Source organism: Citrus clementina, unplaced genomic scaffold (assembly GCF_000493195.1).
Source record: "Citrus clementina cultivar Clemenules unplaced genomic scaffold, Citrus_clementina_v1.0 scaffold_3, whole genome shotgun sequence".
Lineage (NCBI taxonomy): Eukaryota > Viridiplantae > Streptophyta > Magnoliopsida > Sapindales > Rutaceae > Citrus > Citrus x clementina.
In genome coordinates this window covers 22855771-22874652 of record NW_006262339.1, presented here as the reverse complement: position 1 = coordinate 22874652, position 18882 = coordinate 22855771, and the positions used below count along the sequence as shown (strand labels likewise).

The window sequence follows — 18882 nt, the reverse complement described above, 5'->3', positions numbered from 1 at the left end:
ATGGGCCCTACTAAAAGGCCACATACTTATCAAATCTTAAATGCTCAGATTAATCTGCTAAGGCGTGCACAAATTTTTCTCACTTTGTGAAGTGTTCGATTATATTAAGAGCATTAATATATGTATATAATTTGACTAAATTTTGACAAAAAGTATATTTTAAAGGGTATCATTTTAAATATATTTTTGTTTAGGATTTAATCCACCTTTAGTTTCCAATTATTTTTCTTAAAATAATAGTAATTGGGGGATAATGGAATATATGTATGATTTTTTTATATTAATAAAAAAATTTGGAGCTATTCTAATTTTTTTTACTTCATAACAAAATTCTTTAAAGAATTAAAATATAAAATCAGAGGATTTTCTATGGAGAATTCAGAATAGGATGACCTTTATAAGCTTTCTCTATTCGTTTTACTTAGCGCTGGTAAAATTTGGCTCAATTTAATTATCCACACAAACATGACATGAATAAATGGGTGTAGATCGTTAAATTTAATACAATTATTAAATGGGATAGGTCTGGGTTGACGTGATTTTTTTATGTGTTGGAATAGGATTTTCTTAACTCATTTACCCGAATAACAACACGATTATATAATTTTTTTAAATTAATTTCAAGATTCTTGTCATTAAAATTCAAATATTAGATATGATTCTCTCTTTTTATTTTTATTTTTTAGAAGGGTAGATATATACACAATATTTTATTTATAAAATTTTATATAACTTTAATCATGTAAATGTGTAATATTTTTTTGGCGGGGGGTGTGTATATGCGGGTGTGTGTAACATTTATTAAATATATAAATATTAAACGGGTTATTTGGTAACCCATTTTTTAGTCTTAATGTTTTCACACGATTATTAAATGGACTGGGTTTGGATCAACTTAAATTTAAAACGATACGAACACAAAACAACTACCCGTTTTGCCAGCTCTAGTTTTATTATTTAGACAATTAGAGCATCTCCAAAAGACTCTATTAATTTTACTCTTTAAAAATCTATTTATTTACGTATGTTGTAAAAAGGAGAGTGAAAATATGTTATTTTTTAAAAAAAATCAAATAGAAATAAATATTATTTTAAACAAATAAATATTTTTCAAAGGAAAAATATATGATAATTAAAGTACTTCTCTCTCTCGAATAAAACTAATAAAATATAAGTTGAACAGAGAGAAAATAACTTTATAAAATTGAAGAGAAAAAATTATTTTTTATTTGAAGAATTTTAATTAAAATATTTTTTAGAATTTTAAATATTGATGTGTTTCTTTAAATAAATAATAAAATCATATTTGAGGAATTTTTTTTTTAGACATGTTCTAACAAATGATAAAAAAATGAACTTATTTTGTGATTCCCAATTACCGCTTATTGAAGATATTTGTATGCATGTGGCTCGTTAACTTCAAACAGGTGTTAAAAACTTGGGTTATTTTTAACCAGTACCCAAATGTTTCAACATTTTTTATCGTACACCCACTTGTTTTGACAACTATCACCACGCACCCAAAACGTTAAAATTCTATGTTAGTTTAACGATCAAAAGGGTAAAACGGGAAATGCAAGTATGTAAGAACTAAAATAATAAAAATTATATTCATTTCCTTCTCCGTTTTCCTTTCCTTTTTAATTTTCTTCTCCATTTCAAACGTAAAACAAAAACAATACAAGGGTAATTTGCTGTTGCCAAAATCCGATGAAGGGCAACAAGGGTTGTTCGCCTTTGTTCTCCTCTGCCGTCTTAAGTTTCACAAGCTACAGCGTGGTCGCGGCAAGCGCAAGCAATTTGGCTGCGAAAATAGGTGGTGCACAAGAGTCGTGAGATGCTGGTAGTGGCAAGACGGCGACGGTGCTGGTGGTGGTGTCACGATGGTGGGGATGGCGGTTGCAAAAATCATAGCCCTTGATGGTGTCCCGATTGTAGAGATGGTGGTTGGTGGCTGCAATGCAAAACTAATAAAACCTAAAATTTTAGGGTATTTTTATTTGTTTTGTGGTTATTTATTTGGTATAATAAGTATATTGAAGTATAATCTCTACTATAAATTTACTTTGTCCTCACTTGAAAATAAGATTTATATGGAGATATTGAATTAAATAAAATTGTAAGCAAATTGTTTATTTGTTTATTGTTTATTGTTTAGTTTTGTTATTTTATACTCTTAGATTTGTATTTTTATTGTAAATTTTGTAAATTAAAATGGGTAATTTTGTATCTGCACAGCCAAATCTATTCAATTTAGAGGTATTTTAGTCTTTTCAATATATAATAGCTTATGCCGTTTTACTTAACGGCAAAAAGTAACGGAATGGGTGTGCAGTAATACTTATCAAAATAATTGGGTGCACGGTAAAATATATTGAAACATTTAGGTAATGGTTAAAAATAACCCTAAAAACTTTTCAATTAAAGATTGGTTTACGTACCCAACTGTCATTGCATTAAAATTTAAGATGTTATGTGAGACCAACATATCACTTCAAGAAGGCAGGCCCAGTCGGTCGTTGAGTCTGGAAGCAGTAATTACGATGGGTCCATTAAATTTAATGTCAAACCATCAATGAAATATATATATATTTTTTTTTATTTTACCAGTTTTATCTTCTTTTTCTCGAATAACGGATCTTTGGGGTTGTTTCCATATAGATTCCTCTTTCATTGTAGCCATTTATAAATGTAAGACTTCATATCAAGTTGATAAATGTTCAATTCTTTTTAAGTAGAAAGTGTAACAAGATCTCAAATTTTATCCAAACGATCGAGCGACTCAGCAACATGAGAAAACATTACATTGTAATCGACTCCAAAATATTGTAATTGATACGAACCTTACTTTGGGTTTACGTATTAAGCCATCAGGATTGAGCCTTGTTTGTAGACCACTTTAATGATTTCTTTCTCTTCAGGACAATCAACTAACTACCATGTTCTGTTTTTTGAAATCGTCTTCATCTCTTTCTACAAAACATCTTAAATTTGTTTGTAAATTTGTAAATTTCCATTAGTGACAGTTGGCATTTGACACCAGACCCACACAGGTAAAAAATTTTCCAGCCAGATCTTAAAAGTACTCGACTCTACCAACAAAGTGTTGGCTCCACTGGCAATGGAGTCTTCTTAAGTGGTTTGATTGGATTTGCTCCCCAGTTCGAGTCGCAGGGAAGTTGCATTTGTTGGGAGAACTTGTGCCTCCCGGTTCGAGCGAGCACTTCTAGTCTGGATTGTGGTAGGGGCTTAAAGGTGTCTCTCACAGTTGGGGCCCTCCCCAGGATACCTCATGGTTAAGATAAAAAAAAAAGTACTCAACTTTGATGCCATATTGAATTTAAAGAACAGTTGACTTTTGGCACCTTCATTAATCTCTTTGATTGCGTTTGTCACACTATATTATATTACATTAAGAATGTATGTAGTACACTATTATATTATTTAATACAAGTGTGTATTATTTTATTGTATTATATTAATGTTGTATTGTAATAATATTATACCGTGTTTAATGCTACTATATTAATTTCTAATTATACTATACTTGGTGTTGCACTATATTCATTGTATTAATTTTTTAGTGATTAATTTAAATTATATATTTAGAAAACAATATTTATGAGGTAAGACCGAGTGGGATTACCATGCTAATTGAAAATAATCAAATAATAAAGTAACTTTGGCTGGATTTAATATTTAATTTTATTAGTGTTCTATCAGCCTTTAGTTTCTTTAATAATTTTTTATATTAATAATTATATTTCATAGACTATCAACTTTTATTTTATTATTATATTTTTTTTTTATAATACCTCAATATCAAACGGAATTCAAATGGATGGTATACTAATCAAAAGTAGGCCAAAGAATTGAAGATTAGACGTGTGTTAGCACACTGCTAGAAAATATTTTAAAAAACCAACTTTGGAAAAAAATAAATAAATAAGACATCATACATGATACATTTGTTTCGTCATAAAATTGATACGGTCACTATGAAATAGCTAAATTTGGGACAGACATAAATTTAAGGGCCTAGCACGAGACGGGCCTTGCGTTGGACACGTATTGTGTCACTACAAACGGGTCGTGCCAAGCTAGAACTATACAAAACTAGGTTGAGTCTATGCTGGGTTGGGCTGATCCGACTGAGGCCCTATTTGGTATTAAAATTGAATAGTTGTATTTTAAAAGCAGTGTTTTGTATGAATAATTATTGTGGCATAGAAATTAAGTTAATTTTATCCCATTACTTGTAATAAAAAACTTATGATATTTTTATTATTTTTATAAAATTATTATTTAAAGTCATATTTACTATACATTATAAATTTTTTTCATAATTATAACTTTTTTCAATAGTACCTCAATGCTAAATATGCGCTCAATTATCCCATCTAAATACGCGCGACAATGCTAACGGTGCTAAATGTTATGAAAATATCAATTTTTATATGGATATGTTCATTAAAACAAGACTTTTACTCTCCCCAAATAGCAATTTTTTATCGGTTCATAGCTCCGACTATCAACAAAAAGGTTATGATCTATAACCCTTTAATTTGCCTATCCACTTACAACAATTTATGATTATGAGACTATAAAAAGAGAGTTTGCTTTTATTTTATTTTATTTTTTCAAGTTTGTACACACTAAAGAGAGAGAGCGTTGGTTTATTGAGTAAAAAAATATTCTTTGCTCCCTCTATTTCTCTTGTTAAAATATTTGTGTTTTACATATATTGATAAATTTATAATTGGAATTATTTATTATGGAGCCTGTAAATCGGAGCCTGCAATAAACAAGTATAAGTGATCTCTATGCAATTGCTGCATTTTTAACAACTTTTTGTAGTTACACTTTATGTATTCGCACAGTTTTTCTTTTTGAAACGTATGTATTTGCACAATTGAATGTATATATTACAAAATACTTAGTAACTATAATATTGCTATAAATAATCAAATGTTTATTACAAACAACAAAACACTTGTGATAGCTATACTTTACAACTGATGGCCACTGCACAACAGCTGGACTCTTGAGTTAAAACGTCAATGACATTTACCCATAAAACCTAAAAGGCACAAGAGGACCACAAAAATCGCACCCGTAACTGATTTTTTCCCATTTCACACAACATGGGCCACAAAAACGACATAGGCAAGTATCATTTTAGAAAATCAAAATGGTTCACACAATTCAAGACCCGTGGAAATAGGCCCCACTTCTTTTTATTATTTCTTCCCCAAAAGCCAAAACTACAAAAATTTTGAATCCGGCATTTCGTTGACTGTTTATTGTTTAATTTCATGGCTCTGTGCCTCAAACAATTTGAGAAAGAGATAACTCACTCACTTCTTTTAAATAAATAAAAAATTGGTAACGAACCACTAAAAAGGCATGTATAATGCAAGCATTGAAACTTAATTAATTTCTAGCTAAAATCATTAAAATTTCACAACAATTAGAAATGGAAAGAGTACATACACGTGAGTACAATTTGAATTCCAATTACTTAATTAAACAAAGAGTGAGAGAGTGATTCATTTTTTACTTCATTCATGATTTAGCAGATTGATCTTGTACAAAATTCCTGACGTTATCAATGAACAAAGATCCCTGGTGTAGCTCAGGGAAAAAATAGAAACCATGAACCACATTCGGATACACAATCAAATAAGCTTCTTTGCCATGTCTCTTCAATCCCTCGTAGTGCCTCTTCTGCCAAACTTTTAAAGGATCAAACCCACCAACAATTACCATCGTCGCCGGGATGTCCACGCCGGAAATATCAATGGCATTCTTCCCAAAAGTATTCGCTGCCGGATGGTCACGATCAGACCCTTCCGGCAAAAAAGCTTTCCACATCCAGTCAGTAAGCTTCAATGAAACCAATGGAGTTATATCATTAAGATCTTCCTCCGATTGAGTCCTCTCCTCTCCTCCGAAAAATGGCTGAATCGCTATCACTCCAATGAGCTTCAGCTTGGAAAAGCTACACTCATTAGCTCGCACTGCCACGTTATGCGCCAAGTTCCCGCCGGCACTATCGCCGGCGACAAAACAACGTTTGAGGTCAGCACAATCTGGGAAGTCTTCGACTGTTGAGATTTTACTGTCGATGAATTTTAACACATCAATACCGTCGTCATATTGACTCGGGTACCGATTCTCCGGAGCAAGACGGTAGTTGACGGAGATGACGACGGCGGGGATCTCCTTGGCGAGCCGTCGACAGTGATCATCGAAGCGTTTTGAGTTTGCAGCCAGGAGAACGAAGCCTCCGCCATGGAAGTAGACAATCACTGGCAAGCTGCTTGTGGTGGATGTTTCAGTAACATTGGTGGGTGTGTAGAGGCGGACCCAGAGATTGCGGCCGCTGTCGATGACGATATCGGAGGATTTGACGCCATTTTTGGGTTGACTTGAAGCAGAGCATTTTAGGTCAACGAGGTTGAAGAGGCGACGGTTGAAGGTCATGTTAGGGCGGCAAGATACGTCGACGGCGAAGGCCACTGCCGACATTAAGAGCCTTGTCGTCCATGGAAGGTTTGGTGAGGCTTTAGCTTCAGGGTTTCCTGAATCTGGCATGTTGATATTATTAGTTTCTAATTTTCTATCAATAACTAACGAGTGATCACTATGTCTAGGTCTTTGGCTTTATCGTAAAAAAATAATAATAATCAAGTTGCAAGATTTTTATGAGCTTTCAATTATTGCAGATATTAGATCAGTAGGTAATCTAGCTAATCAAAATGGGCTTGCTCAATGGGAGAAAAACTGAAGTTGGACGTGTTTATTTTCGTCGAGGTGATTAAATGATGATTTGTTATTGTTTAGTTTGATGAAATCTCATGGGATTCATATTTTTTTTTTAACTTTAAGTTACGTAGATCTTACTCACATTAAAAATTGATGGGTCCTACTAAAAGGCCACATACTTATCAAATCTTAAATGTACAGACTAATCTGCTAAGGCGTGCATTTAAGATTTGATAGGTGTTCGATTATGACAACAGCATTAATATAACCCACGAGCGTGTAGATCAACTTGTATGGAACTGTTTTATCTTAATTAAAATTCTCGATTTGAAATTTGAGAATACAACTACATTTTGTTGGAAGAATTTTGTCGCCCTAGTAGTTCTACTCAACTTAAATCTGGATTAGTTGGAACTCAATATACTATTTAAATACTAAATGATTTAATACACCAAAAATAAGAGCGTTGATATATGTATAAAATTTAACTAAATTTTGGCAAAAAATATATTTTAAACGGTATCATTTTAAATATAGTTTTGTTTAGGATTTAATCCACCTTTAGTTTCCCATCATTTTTCTTATAATAATAGTAACATGGTATGCACGAAACCACTTCCTCTTCAAGAGGAAGAAGCTGGATCCTTTAATCTCAACTGCAAAAGCTGAAGCAGTGGTAGAAGCTTTCCGAAGATACAAAAAGCCAGAGCACCAACAAAGGGAGAGCTCAAAGGCAGAGGGAGCAAAGCAATGGAAACCCCCACCCAAAAACTGGTACAAAGTAAATGTGGATGCTGCAATTGACAATCAAAGACAAAGAGTGGGATTGGGAGTGGTTGTAAGGAATGATAATGGAGACATTGTGGCAGCAGCCATCAAGCTTTCAACTTTCAATGGAGAAGTATCTTTTGCAGAAGCTGAAGCAATTGAATGGGGAATGCAGGTGGCAAGAAGTGCAGGCATAACCTCTGTTATTTTTGAATCTGATTGTCAAGTGGCTGTTGACTTGGCAAACAACAGAAAGGGTAGCAAAACTGAGATCTTTTGGGTGATTTCGGATATCAAAAGCAGGAAAAAAGACTTCCAGGAAGTTAAATTTCAACACACCCCTAGGTCTGGTAATGTTAATGCCCATACCTTGGCTAAGATAGCCTTAAAAGGTGCAGAGTCTGTTGTATGGCTGGGAAATATCCCAGCACAAATTCTGTGTTTAATTTCTTCTTATTAATGAAGTTTTTTCCCTTCTAAAAAAAAAAATAGTAACTGGGGATAATGGAATATATGTGCGACTTTTTTCATATTAATAAAATTTTTTGGAGCTATTCTAACTTTTTTGACTTTAGACATAAATAGTATTCGGAAAATAAGAATAACAAAATTCTTCAAAACATTAAAATATAAAATCAGAGGATTTTCTATGGAGAATAGGATGAGGTTTATAAGCTTTCTCTATTCATTTTACTACTTCAACAATTATACATGATAAAAAAAGGGTCCTATTTTGTGATTCCCAATTACAGCTTAATGAAGATAATGTATGCATGTGGCTCACTAACTTCTAACATGTGTCAAAAACTTGTCAATTAAAGATTGGTTCACAACCCAACTGTCATTGCATTAAATTTTAAGAAGAAATTATGTGAGACCAACATATCACTTCAAGAGGGCAGCCGGCAGCCCAGTTGGCTGTTGAGTCGCCAAGCAGTAAGTACAAATGGTCCATTAAATTTAAGGGAAATTATTCATCGATTATTTATTTTTTTATTATTTTTTAAAAAATATATAATTTTTTTTATAGTACTTTACCTAAAGTTAATATTTTTTTATTGGTTCACTCTCGTTATAACACCGTTAAAATTTTATTGACATCATAAGGGTAAAATTATCATTTCACAACAACACAACGGTGAATAGGTGCAAAACAATATAAATTCAAGTGGAGTTCAGTAAAAAAAAAAAATTAAGAATTATGTATTTTTAAAAAAATACTAAAAAAAATTTGTCGGTGGATAATTTATCTTTTACATTTGAGGATAAAAAAATCATTTATATAATATTTCGTTAGTTTTCTTAACGGAAGTGGACAAATGAAAAAAAAATGTAATTTCAGGTGAATTCCAATAAAAAAAATTTTGTATTTTAAAAAAAAACATATAGGCAGTGAATAATTTCCCAAAATTTAATGTCAAAACATCAATGAAATATTAATTTTTTTATCAGTTTTATCTTCTTTTTCTCGAATATCGGATCCTTGGGGTTGTTTCTATGTAGATTCCTCTTTCATTGTAGCCACTTATAAATGTAAGACTTCGAATCAAGGTTATAAATGTTCAATTCTTTTTAAGTAGCAAGTGTACCAAGATCTCAAATTGTATCCAAACGATCGAGCAACTCAGCAACATGAGAAAACATTTCATTGTGATCGACTCCAAAATATTGTAATTCATACGAACCTTACTATGGGTTTACGTATTGAACCATCAGGTCTGAGCCTTGTTTGTGGACCACTTTAATGATTTCTTTCTCTTCAGGACAATTAACTAACTACCATGTTCTGCTTTTTTAAATCATCTTTGTAAATTTCCATTAGTGACAGTTGGCATTTGGCACCAGACCCACACAGCCCAAAAATTTTCCGCCCGACGTTGCTCTTAAAAGTACTCAACTCTGATGCCATATTGAATTTAAAGAAGGGTTGACTATTGCCAACCGTCATTAATGTATTATATTACATTAAAAACACGTTTGGTACACTATTGTATTATTTAACACATTGTAATAATATTGTACAATATTTAATGCTACTATATTACTTTCTATCTATATTATGTTTGGTGTTGCACTACTTTAATTTTATTATTTTTTTGGTAATTAATTTATATTATATATCTAGAAAACAATATTTATCAATACTTAAAATAAACTAAATATAAAATTCTTAAATTTCAAAATTTTTACATCATTTTCTTCATAAAAGATAGAAAATTAACAAATTCTAAAATTTTTTGTAGCATAATATTTATTTTTTCAACATTTCTAAAATATATATCCTTTGAAATAAAGAGCAAAACAAATAATTCAATCAAATGATCTCTAAAAAATATCACAGCATAAATAAATCATTGAAGCATACAAGATTCGTCCAATAAGTCATCTAAAAATGATATTAAAAAAGTCAATACATACTACAACGTAGTTAGACAACAATAAAGTGATACAATAAGTATAAGGTAATCACCAACATACCATCGCAGTAATGAATTACAAAACACCTTATACATATCTTTCTTATTTTATAAAACAAATGGTAAAATAAATTACAAAACAATAAACACAAGTTGTCTCTATCCATATCACTCATCATCCTTATCCCTTATCTCACTCTTTTACCTTCTCATAACTAAATCTCCATCTCCAATTCTCTTTCCTCTTTCCTCTTTCCTCTTTCCTCTTTTGTTTTGTTTTTTTTTTTTTTGATGTATCGTGATATCATTTCACAAGTTTTCTTTATTTTTTCGGTTCTTTGCTTTCTTTGTTTATTTATTTATTTTTATAAAAAATACCAAATCTCAGTGTAGATTTATAATTATTATTTTTCCATTTAAATCCTTCTCATCTGAAGAAGAAAAGAAGAGAGAAGTAAGCTAGAATAAAAATAAAATAAGTAAAAAAGAGTAAGTAATTAACTGCAAAAGTTTGGGTTTATTTTATTTTATTTTTTTTGAAAGACTAGCCTTGATAATTTGTCGTGATGTCGAACAATAGCTGTTGACCCATTGCACAAAGGTGGTGTAATAGTAGATGTGGTGTTTCGCGGGAGCACTTGAACGGCATTGACGGCATCGAGTAAAAGTGGCTGTGGCTGCGCTAAACTTTCACATTTTTCTTTTTTCAATGCAATCATGCGTAAACTTGATACCCACGGGTTTAGTTTGTGTGTTTTGAGGGTATAACAAAGTCTAATACAAAATCAGTTTTTAGGCAAGCATAGGATAGTATTAATTAAATGCTATGCACGATTGTAATGTTGTAAATGCTGGGTGCCAAATATATTATAACTTTATTTAGGGGTGTCAAAAAAGTATGGGCTGGCCAGGCTCGGCCAAGCCCAGCCCAGGCCCGCGGGTCTAAAGCCCAGCCCGCAAGGGTGGGCTCAGATATGGGCCCAAAAATTACAAAGCCCACATATGTTGGGCATGGATAAGGGCTTAGCAAAAAAGTCTGGACTTGGCCCGGGTTTTTTAAATTTATGAATAAAAAATAAATTTAATTTAAATAAAAAAGAAAAAAACTCAAAATATTAAATTAGTTTAATTTTTTATATTAGTATTTATTATTTTATTAGGTTGTATTACTAATATTTTATGTATTGGACTATTATTCTATTTATATATTAGATGATTATCTTTAATTTAATTTTTTTTTTCTTAATTTAAAAAATATTTTATAATTAATTTAAAAAACTCAAGCCCGGCCCGAGACAGGCCCAGGCCCAAGTTCGGCCCGTTCAAGTTTAGACGGGCTTGTGAAGGGACTGGACTTCGTTTGAATGATGTTCAAAGCCCAGGCCCAAGCCCGCAAATTGCCATCCCTAACTTTATTGTATGATGGTGTATTATATTAGGGTGTATTAAGATATAATGTAATATTATGTTAGTGTAATATGAACTATAGTCTATGTAATAATATTTTGTATCATTATTTCTATTACAATTATTTTAAATTAATATTAATTAAATATTTAGTATTAGTTGTACTAAACTTTAAAATAATAGTTAATTTTTATAAATTAATTATTATAATATAATTAAATAATGTAATATTATATTATATTTTATTTTTAAATATTATATAAGTATTTATTATTATCTATATTAATTATTATAATGTAAAATAAAAATATTATTACATAATATTATGAGCAATATAATATTAAATTAAAAATCTATTTTTATTTATTAAAATTAAAAAACTGAAGAAAGCGCATGCAATTTGGCATTTAATCGAGTATTATATCCTACTATTATATCAACAAATAGCAGAACAATCGGTGTTACTGTGAGAAGGTGTTTGATGCCTAATATCCTGCTCGACGAAATGCCACACTGAGAAAACTGAGCATCATATATTGGTTTCTTTTTAAACAAAACTTTTAATCTTGCCAATAGCGACATTTACCAGTTCATAACACCGACCATCGACAAAGAAGTTATTATCCATAATTCATCTGTTTGACTTTATAGTTACTACAATTTATTATTATGAGACTAATTTTTTTTTGTGTGGCCAATTATGAGACTACAATTAAAGGGTCTGATTTCTTTTTTTTTTTTTTTTTGGACTAAGTGGTAGCTGCATTTTACAACTGCTAGTTGCAGCATGGCGGTGGGCAATGGGATTCTTAACATCAACTATATTTGCCCATAAAATGCACATAAGTGGGCACAAAAATGGCACCTTTGCTACCTGTTTGTGGTCCATTTCTTTATTTTTTCCAGTAATGCTATTAACAATCCTTTATTATCCGTACAACACTCCTTTAATGATGTAATTGTATTTAAGGAAACTCATTTTCCATTGCTCTAACTTATATAATTTTTTTAACGGAGGTCCGAATTAATTTAGAAAATAAAACGATTAGAGAAAGAAATCACATACAAATCTTTCTCTGTTGTTCATATTACTGCCAGCGGTCGGCGTCGATAAGGAAATATATGCAGTGGTTGAGCGAAAAACACTTGGCTGGCTGGCTTTCAGAGTTGGACTCAGTGAGAGCCATTTGGCCTTTTGGCCGAAAGGCGAGACTTGAGAGCTGCTGCTTTCACATATGGGACCAGTAATTTGAGTTCTTATATTAAAATATAGAGACTTAATTCCTTCTTTAATTATAAAATAATTAAATAGAAACAATCTTTAACCTAATGTCTTAATTATAAATATTAATAATTATCTAATGTAATATAAGTTGTTATCCAACTATAATATGAGTGGAAAAGAAAAGGTTAGACAGGAAGAGACAGTATCAGGCTTTGCTAAAGACTTTTTCGTCTTAATTTGTAGGAAGTCCAAAACAATTGAAAAGCCAATACAATACTTTAAAATGGATCTCTCAATTAATAAACTTTTCAACGCACCCGTTTACTTTCTCTGCAAATTCTTTTAATAAAGGGAAAATGACAAACACATCCCAATATTTAGGTAAAGGAATAAAAATTTTTAATGTTTCAAAAAATATATTTATACCCTAATTTATTATAATTTTATAATTATACCCTTCTAATATATAAAAAAATTATTATATTATCCAATTTGTCTATATATTGTTAATAAAATTATAAATATACCCTCATTATCTCATTCTTCTATTTAAATTTTTATTAATAACCAATTTTAAAAAAAGACATCTACACACTTAAAAAAATTGTAAATAAATTATAATTTTAAAAATAAAATTAGTTATTAATACCATAATAAATAACATAGAAAATTGGTTATAAATGTACAAGTTTAAATGATTGACATGTGGAGAATTGTTAAATATACAAGTTTAAAGTTTAAATAAAATTAGTTATTAATAACTAATTTTATTTTTAAAATTATAATTTATTTACAATTTTTTTAGGTGTATAGATGTCTTTTTTAAAAATTAGTTATTGATAAAAATTTAAATAGAGGAATTGGGCAATGAATGTATATTTATAATTTTTTTATAATATCTAATTTATCTATTTATAATTTTATTGATAATATATAGATAAATTGGATAATCTAATAATTTTTTTTATATGCTAGAAGTGTATAATGGTAAAATTATAATAAATTATGGTGTAAATATCTTTTTTGAAATATTAAGGAAATTTTTATCTCTTTACCTAAACATTGGGGGTGTGTTTGTCCTTTTCCCTTGAATAAATTATCAACGAGTCATTTTCTTTTCTTTTTTCTTTTTACGACTCTTCATCTATTCAGTTTTTTTTTTTTTTTAAAGAGATCTACTCAATATTTATTTAGTTGGAATAACTTTGTTTCTCGTATTTTTCTCACAAATTCGTTACTCCCAATACTTTTTTTTAAAAAAAATTATTTTTCGCATACATATTAAATACTGTTAAACTATCAGTTTTATGCCCAGAATTAGAAAGGCATATGTTTCTCACCCTCAGAGTCTCAGTAACAAGCATTGAAACTGAATTAATTTATTTCTAAAAACATGAAAATGTCCATGCAATTACAGATGTAAAGAGTACAAACATACGAGTACCATTTGAACAAAGAGTGAGAGAGTGAATAAGTTTTTCCTTCATTCATCATTTGGCCGATTGATTTTGTATAAAATCCTTGACGTCATTAATGAGCAAAGATCCCTCGGGCAACTCAGGAAAAAAATAGAAGCCATGAACCGCATTCGGATACTCAATCAAGTAAGCTTCTTTGCCACATTTCTTCAATCCCTCGTAGTGCCTCTTCTGCCAATCTTGTAAAGGATCAAACCCACCTACTACTACAATCGTTGCCGGAATGTTTACGCCGGAAATATCAACGGCATTCGGCCCAAAAGCATTCGTCGCCGGATGGTTCCGATTAGACCCTTCTGGCAAAAAAGCTTTCCACATCCAGTCAGTACGCTCCATTGAGACCAATGGAGCTCCAACGAGCCTTGTTTCCGATTCAGTCCTCTCTTCTCCTCCGAAAAATGGCTGAATCGCTATAACTCCAATGAGCTTCAGCTTGGAAAAGTTACACTCATTAGCTCGCACTGCCACGTTATGCGCCAAGTTGCCGCCGGCACTATCTCCGGCGACAAAACAACGCTTGAGATCAGCACAAGCTGGGAAGTCCTCGATCTTTGAGATTTCATTGTCGATGAATTTTAACACATCAATCCCATCTTCATATTGACACGGGTACCGATGCTCCGGAGCTAGACGGTAGTTGACAGAGATGACGACCGCGGGGATTTCCCCGGCGAGCCTTCGACAGTAATCATCGAAGCCTTTTGAATTTGCAGCCAGGAGAACGAAGCCTCCGCCATGGAAGTAGACAATGACTGGCAAGCTGATTGTGGTATCTGTTTCAGTGACGTTGGTGGGTGTGTAGAGGCGGAACCAGAGATTGCGGGAGACGTCGATGACGAAATCGGAGGATTTGACGCCGTTTTTTGGTTGATTTGAAGCAGAGCATTTTATGTCAAAGAGGTTGAAGAAGTTACGGTTGAAAGTGATGTTACGGCGGCAGGATACGTCGACAGCGAAGCTCAATGCCGACATTGAGAGCCTGGTCTTCCATGGGAGGTCCGGTGAAGCTCTAGCTCTAGGGTTTCCTGTATGAGCCATGTTGACACTAGTTTCTATCGATGAGATCTGATCACAATGTCCAGGTTCTGACTTTACTGCAAAAATAACCAATCAAATTGAAAAGATTTTATGGGCTTTCAATTATTGCAGCATGCTGGATCAGATCAATTTGTATTGTGTAGACCAGCCTGTCAAAATCGGATTGCTTAAGGGAAGTGCTCGATTATAATATTAAATAAGCTTATAGGTTTCAATAATTTTATAAGTTATGAAATTTATTATTTAATAAATGAATAATTCATGATATTCAAAGTTAAGTTGAGATTGTTAATATTATTGTTTTGATAAATATAAAATTATTTATTAATTAATTATATCATTTAATGAGTAAATTTTACGTCATTTAATACTCAATATTAATTAAAAAAATATAGGCGTTATAATTATAAGTGTGACTTTAATATTAATTTTAAAAAAAAGGATTTTGAAGCTACTCTAACCTTTTTGACTTCACCTTTTGATATAAAATAGTATTCGAAAAATAAGAATAATGAAATTACGCAACACATGAAAGTACAGAAACAAAACATTTCCTAAATGGAACGGGGGCTTGGGAGCTTTTCTCTATCCTTTACCACATTTGGTCCATTTGGACAATTACAAATGATTAAAAATGTACCTACTTTATGATTCTCATTGACCGCTTGATGAAGATATCGTTACATGTGGCATAATAGCTTTCTAACAATTGCTACACACTTGTCGATTAACGATTGCTTTACGTAACCAAATGTCATTGGATGGCAGAGAAGAACACGGGTGAGACTAGCTTGCTGCCACATCAGTCAAAATATCGAGGTGGCAGGCCCAATCGTGGTGGTCCATGTGAAAGAATAATAGATCAAAGGTGTAGCCTGCAGTGGGTCCATTTTAGATGAAACACATAGGTCCTTTTGTAGGACTCATTTCTTTACGACACGACAAAATACTATTGGCATGGTTACTGAAATTGTAAATTGTCTCGTGCACTTCTGCTCTATATGAAATGGCTGTTTTGACCACATTTTGTCAATAAAATTATTTATTTTTATATTTAAAGTTTTAATGTAAGATATTTTTATCTAAATAAAAAAATAAAATTTTCTGATTATTATCTGAATGATCATCATATGTTCAAATGAAAAATTAAATTTTCTTGTAAATACTCTCATTAAATGTATTTACTTCCTATTTTGTTGCAATAAAAAATTTATCCCCTTCAATTTTTTCTCCAATTACAGCAATATTTTTAAAATTAACTACGACATAAAATTAGAATGGGTGTTAAAAGGAATAAAATTTTGTTTGATTTTATAAAATTATCCTTTATAGTAAATTAAAGAGTTATGTTATTTGTCCCGGGTCAAATCCCAAAACGGCAGCATAGGTTGTCGTTTTCGACTCTTTTTTTTTTTTTATTCGTTTTGAAACAACACCATTCTGCTTCTATTTTTTTTTCTTTGTTCTGATTTCTTCCGTCTCTTCATTTAACCCAACTACAGACCCATTGCTTCGTTCTCTTCATCGATCGACAGCCACGTTCGTTTGCAAATCCTTTAGAACCCAGCTGCCCCTTTGTTTGCCTCGTTCCATTTTCCTTCTTCGAACTGAAATACAGGTTGCCTGCATGCTCTCCTCGTTCTCTTCTCTTCTATAATCAATCCAGACTGGGTTGTCTTACAAAAAAAACTTATATAGTTTTGGCAATTAGGGGGCTTAACCTAGCAAAAGAAGGTGATTATGCAGTTTTGCTTGATAACAAACTTGGGCAGACAAAGTTTGATGGTGGATATGTTCACAATGGGTTATTGAAGGCTACAAGGTGGGTTTTCGATGCCAAGTGTGAATTTTTAAGGGGGTTGGTTGACAGGAACCCAAATTATACTTTGACATTTGCTAGGCATTCACTGGGGGCAGGGGTGGTGGCATTGTTGGTGTTGATTGTGGTTCAGAATCTGGACAAGTTGGGGAACATTAAGAGGAACAAAATCAGATGTTTTGCTATTGCACCTACTAAGTGTATGTCACTGAATTTGGCAGTGAGATATGAATGGATCATTAATGGCTGTGAGAGGAAGGGGAAGACGGAAGAGAAAGAGAAAGCAATGTGGGGCTGCCAACCTGTCGCTGGTTTTTCCTTAGCCAAAACGGCGTCGTTTAGGGAGAATGAAAGAGGAAAAAAAAAAAGATGAAATGGCGTCGTTTGGATGAGTTTTGGGGTTTGACCCGGGGAAAGTAGTATTTTCCTAAATTAAATGGTGGGCGTGTTTTGTTTTTTTAAACTAACAGTACCACCGCAAGGCTACGCCTATGATACTGGTTGCACTTGATGGTCGCCCATGATACCTTGATACTCAAAAAGTATTGTTCTGCCCTATAGATCTAAGCATTTGGATCTTCCCCGTCGAACTTCCAAAAAGCAACTTAAGACCAAATGACAAGTTTGTCATCTTATCACGTACTGCCAGTTACACTTGATCTCCTTGGGTGATTGGGCTTTTGTTGTCGCTGGAGGAACTTTGACTATACTAGACACTCGATTGTATTTATTAGCATCCAAACTTTGAAGCCTAGTAAGAATTTCCTGCATAATTGCATCCTGCTTCTCAAAGTTTTAAACGACACTAGTTTTAAAATTATTATCTTTCTCTTGTCTAGTAGCATCAGCCTTTGAAACCCTGCTTTCACACCAACTGATGAGTATATTTTAAGAAATAATAGTGAAATTAAAGAAAGAAGATTGTAAGAAAAGGCTGCTGCTCGCTTACCTTTTTACAAAATGGTCAAAAACCTCATGATATGCCATTTGCTTAAAATCAAATAAACAAAATAAATAGTGACAAAAGGGGCGATCTACTTGCCCTTGTAAGGACTTTTTGTATCTAACTCGTGTGATTGCCTTTAACTTATAAATGTTTTGTCCCTTACTTTGGCTTAGGTAAGAGAATGGGGGTGTGGGCACATGCAAACCTTAAGGAATCCTCAAGAAGCTAGGACGATTATGGATTTTGTCCTCGGGTCTTCTTTGACCCTCTCTCTCCTTTTACAAACAAAGACATTTTTATGATCACTCAAAAATTGTTGATTATATCTTTCCATTATTTTTGCTAACTTCTACCTCAAGTTGACCATCTAGATCAGGGCAAGTCAAGTATCTCATGTTGCTCTAAGATAACACCATCTCTTAGAATTATGTTGCATCATAAAAATAGACATGGAGTTAAATTAATGGGAAACGCACTCATTTTAAATAGTATTTTTAATTATTCATCCACATTATATAATCGCAAGACGAATAAAAGAATATACGTCATCACATTCTAAAAAAATATGCATTCATAGATAATAAAAGCACAAATCATTACATGACTTAGCTTTGTTATCCTAAAAGAAAGGGGGGATTCCAAGACTTCCTGCTATGTCATTAAAGACTTAAGAAACTGAAAAGTGTAACTGACCATTACAGGGTACCTTAGGTTCCCTATAGGGTTTTAACATAATATTTATAAAGATATATTTATAAAGAAGCTAACCATGGTAGGGTACCTTTAAGATCCTCACAAGATCTTCATACAATATTACAGCTACATATTCATAATGAACTTGACCGTTGCAAGTACCTGGGAGGTCCCTACTGGGTCTTCATAGAATATTCACAAATATATATTCATAATAAAATTGAAAACTATGCGGTACCCCTGAGGTCCCTTTAAGGTTTTCATATAATATTTATAAACACATATGAATGATATTAAAACTAAATATAGGTGAAAAGAAAGTC

At 32.1% G+C, this 18882-nt stretch overlaps 3 protein-coding genes across 3 annotated transcripts; 1 reads left to right on the top strand and 2 right to left on the bottom strand.

Moving 5' to 3' along the window:
* Positions 1 to 5546: 5546 nt before the first annotated feature.
* On the bottom strand, positions 5547 to 6845 carry LOC18049253 (probable carboxylesterase 18). Its single transcript, XM_006441711.2, has one exon. It carries the CDS (start codon positions 6595 to 6597, stop codon positions 5566 to 5568), a length of 1032 nt encoding a protein of 343 aa, XP_006441774.1. The 5' UTR covers positions 6598 to 6845; the 3' UTR covers positions 5547 to 5565.
* On the top strand, positions 6762 to 7996 carry LOC112099707. Its single transcript, XM_024187153.1, has 2 exons — positions 6762 to 6816; positions 7362 to 7996. Exons 1-2 carry the CDS (start codon positions 6762 to 6764, stop codon positions 7994 to 7996), a joined length of 690 nt encoding a protein of 229 aa, XP_024042921.1.
* Positions 7997 to 14043: 6047 nt separating this feature from the next.
* On the bottom strand, positions 14044 to 15185 carry LOC112100257 (probable carboxylesterase 18). Its single transcript, XM_024189146.1, has one exon. It carries the CDS (start codon positions 15099 to 15101, stop codon positions 14076 to 14078), a length of 1026 nt encoding a protein of 341 aa, XP_024044914.1. The 5' UTR covers positions 15102 to 15185; the 3' UTR covers positions 14044 to 14075.
* Positions 15186 to 18882: the final 3697 nt, after the last annotated feature.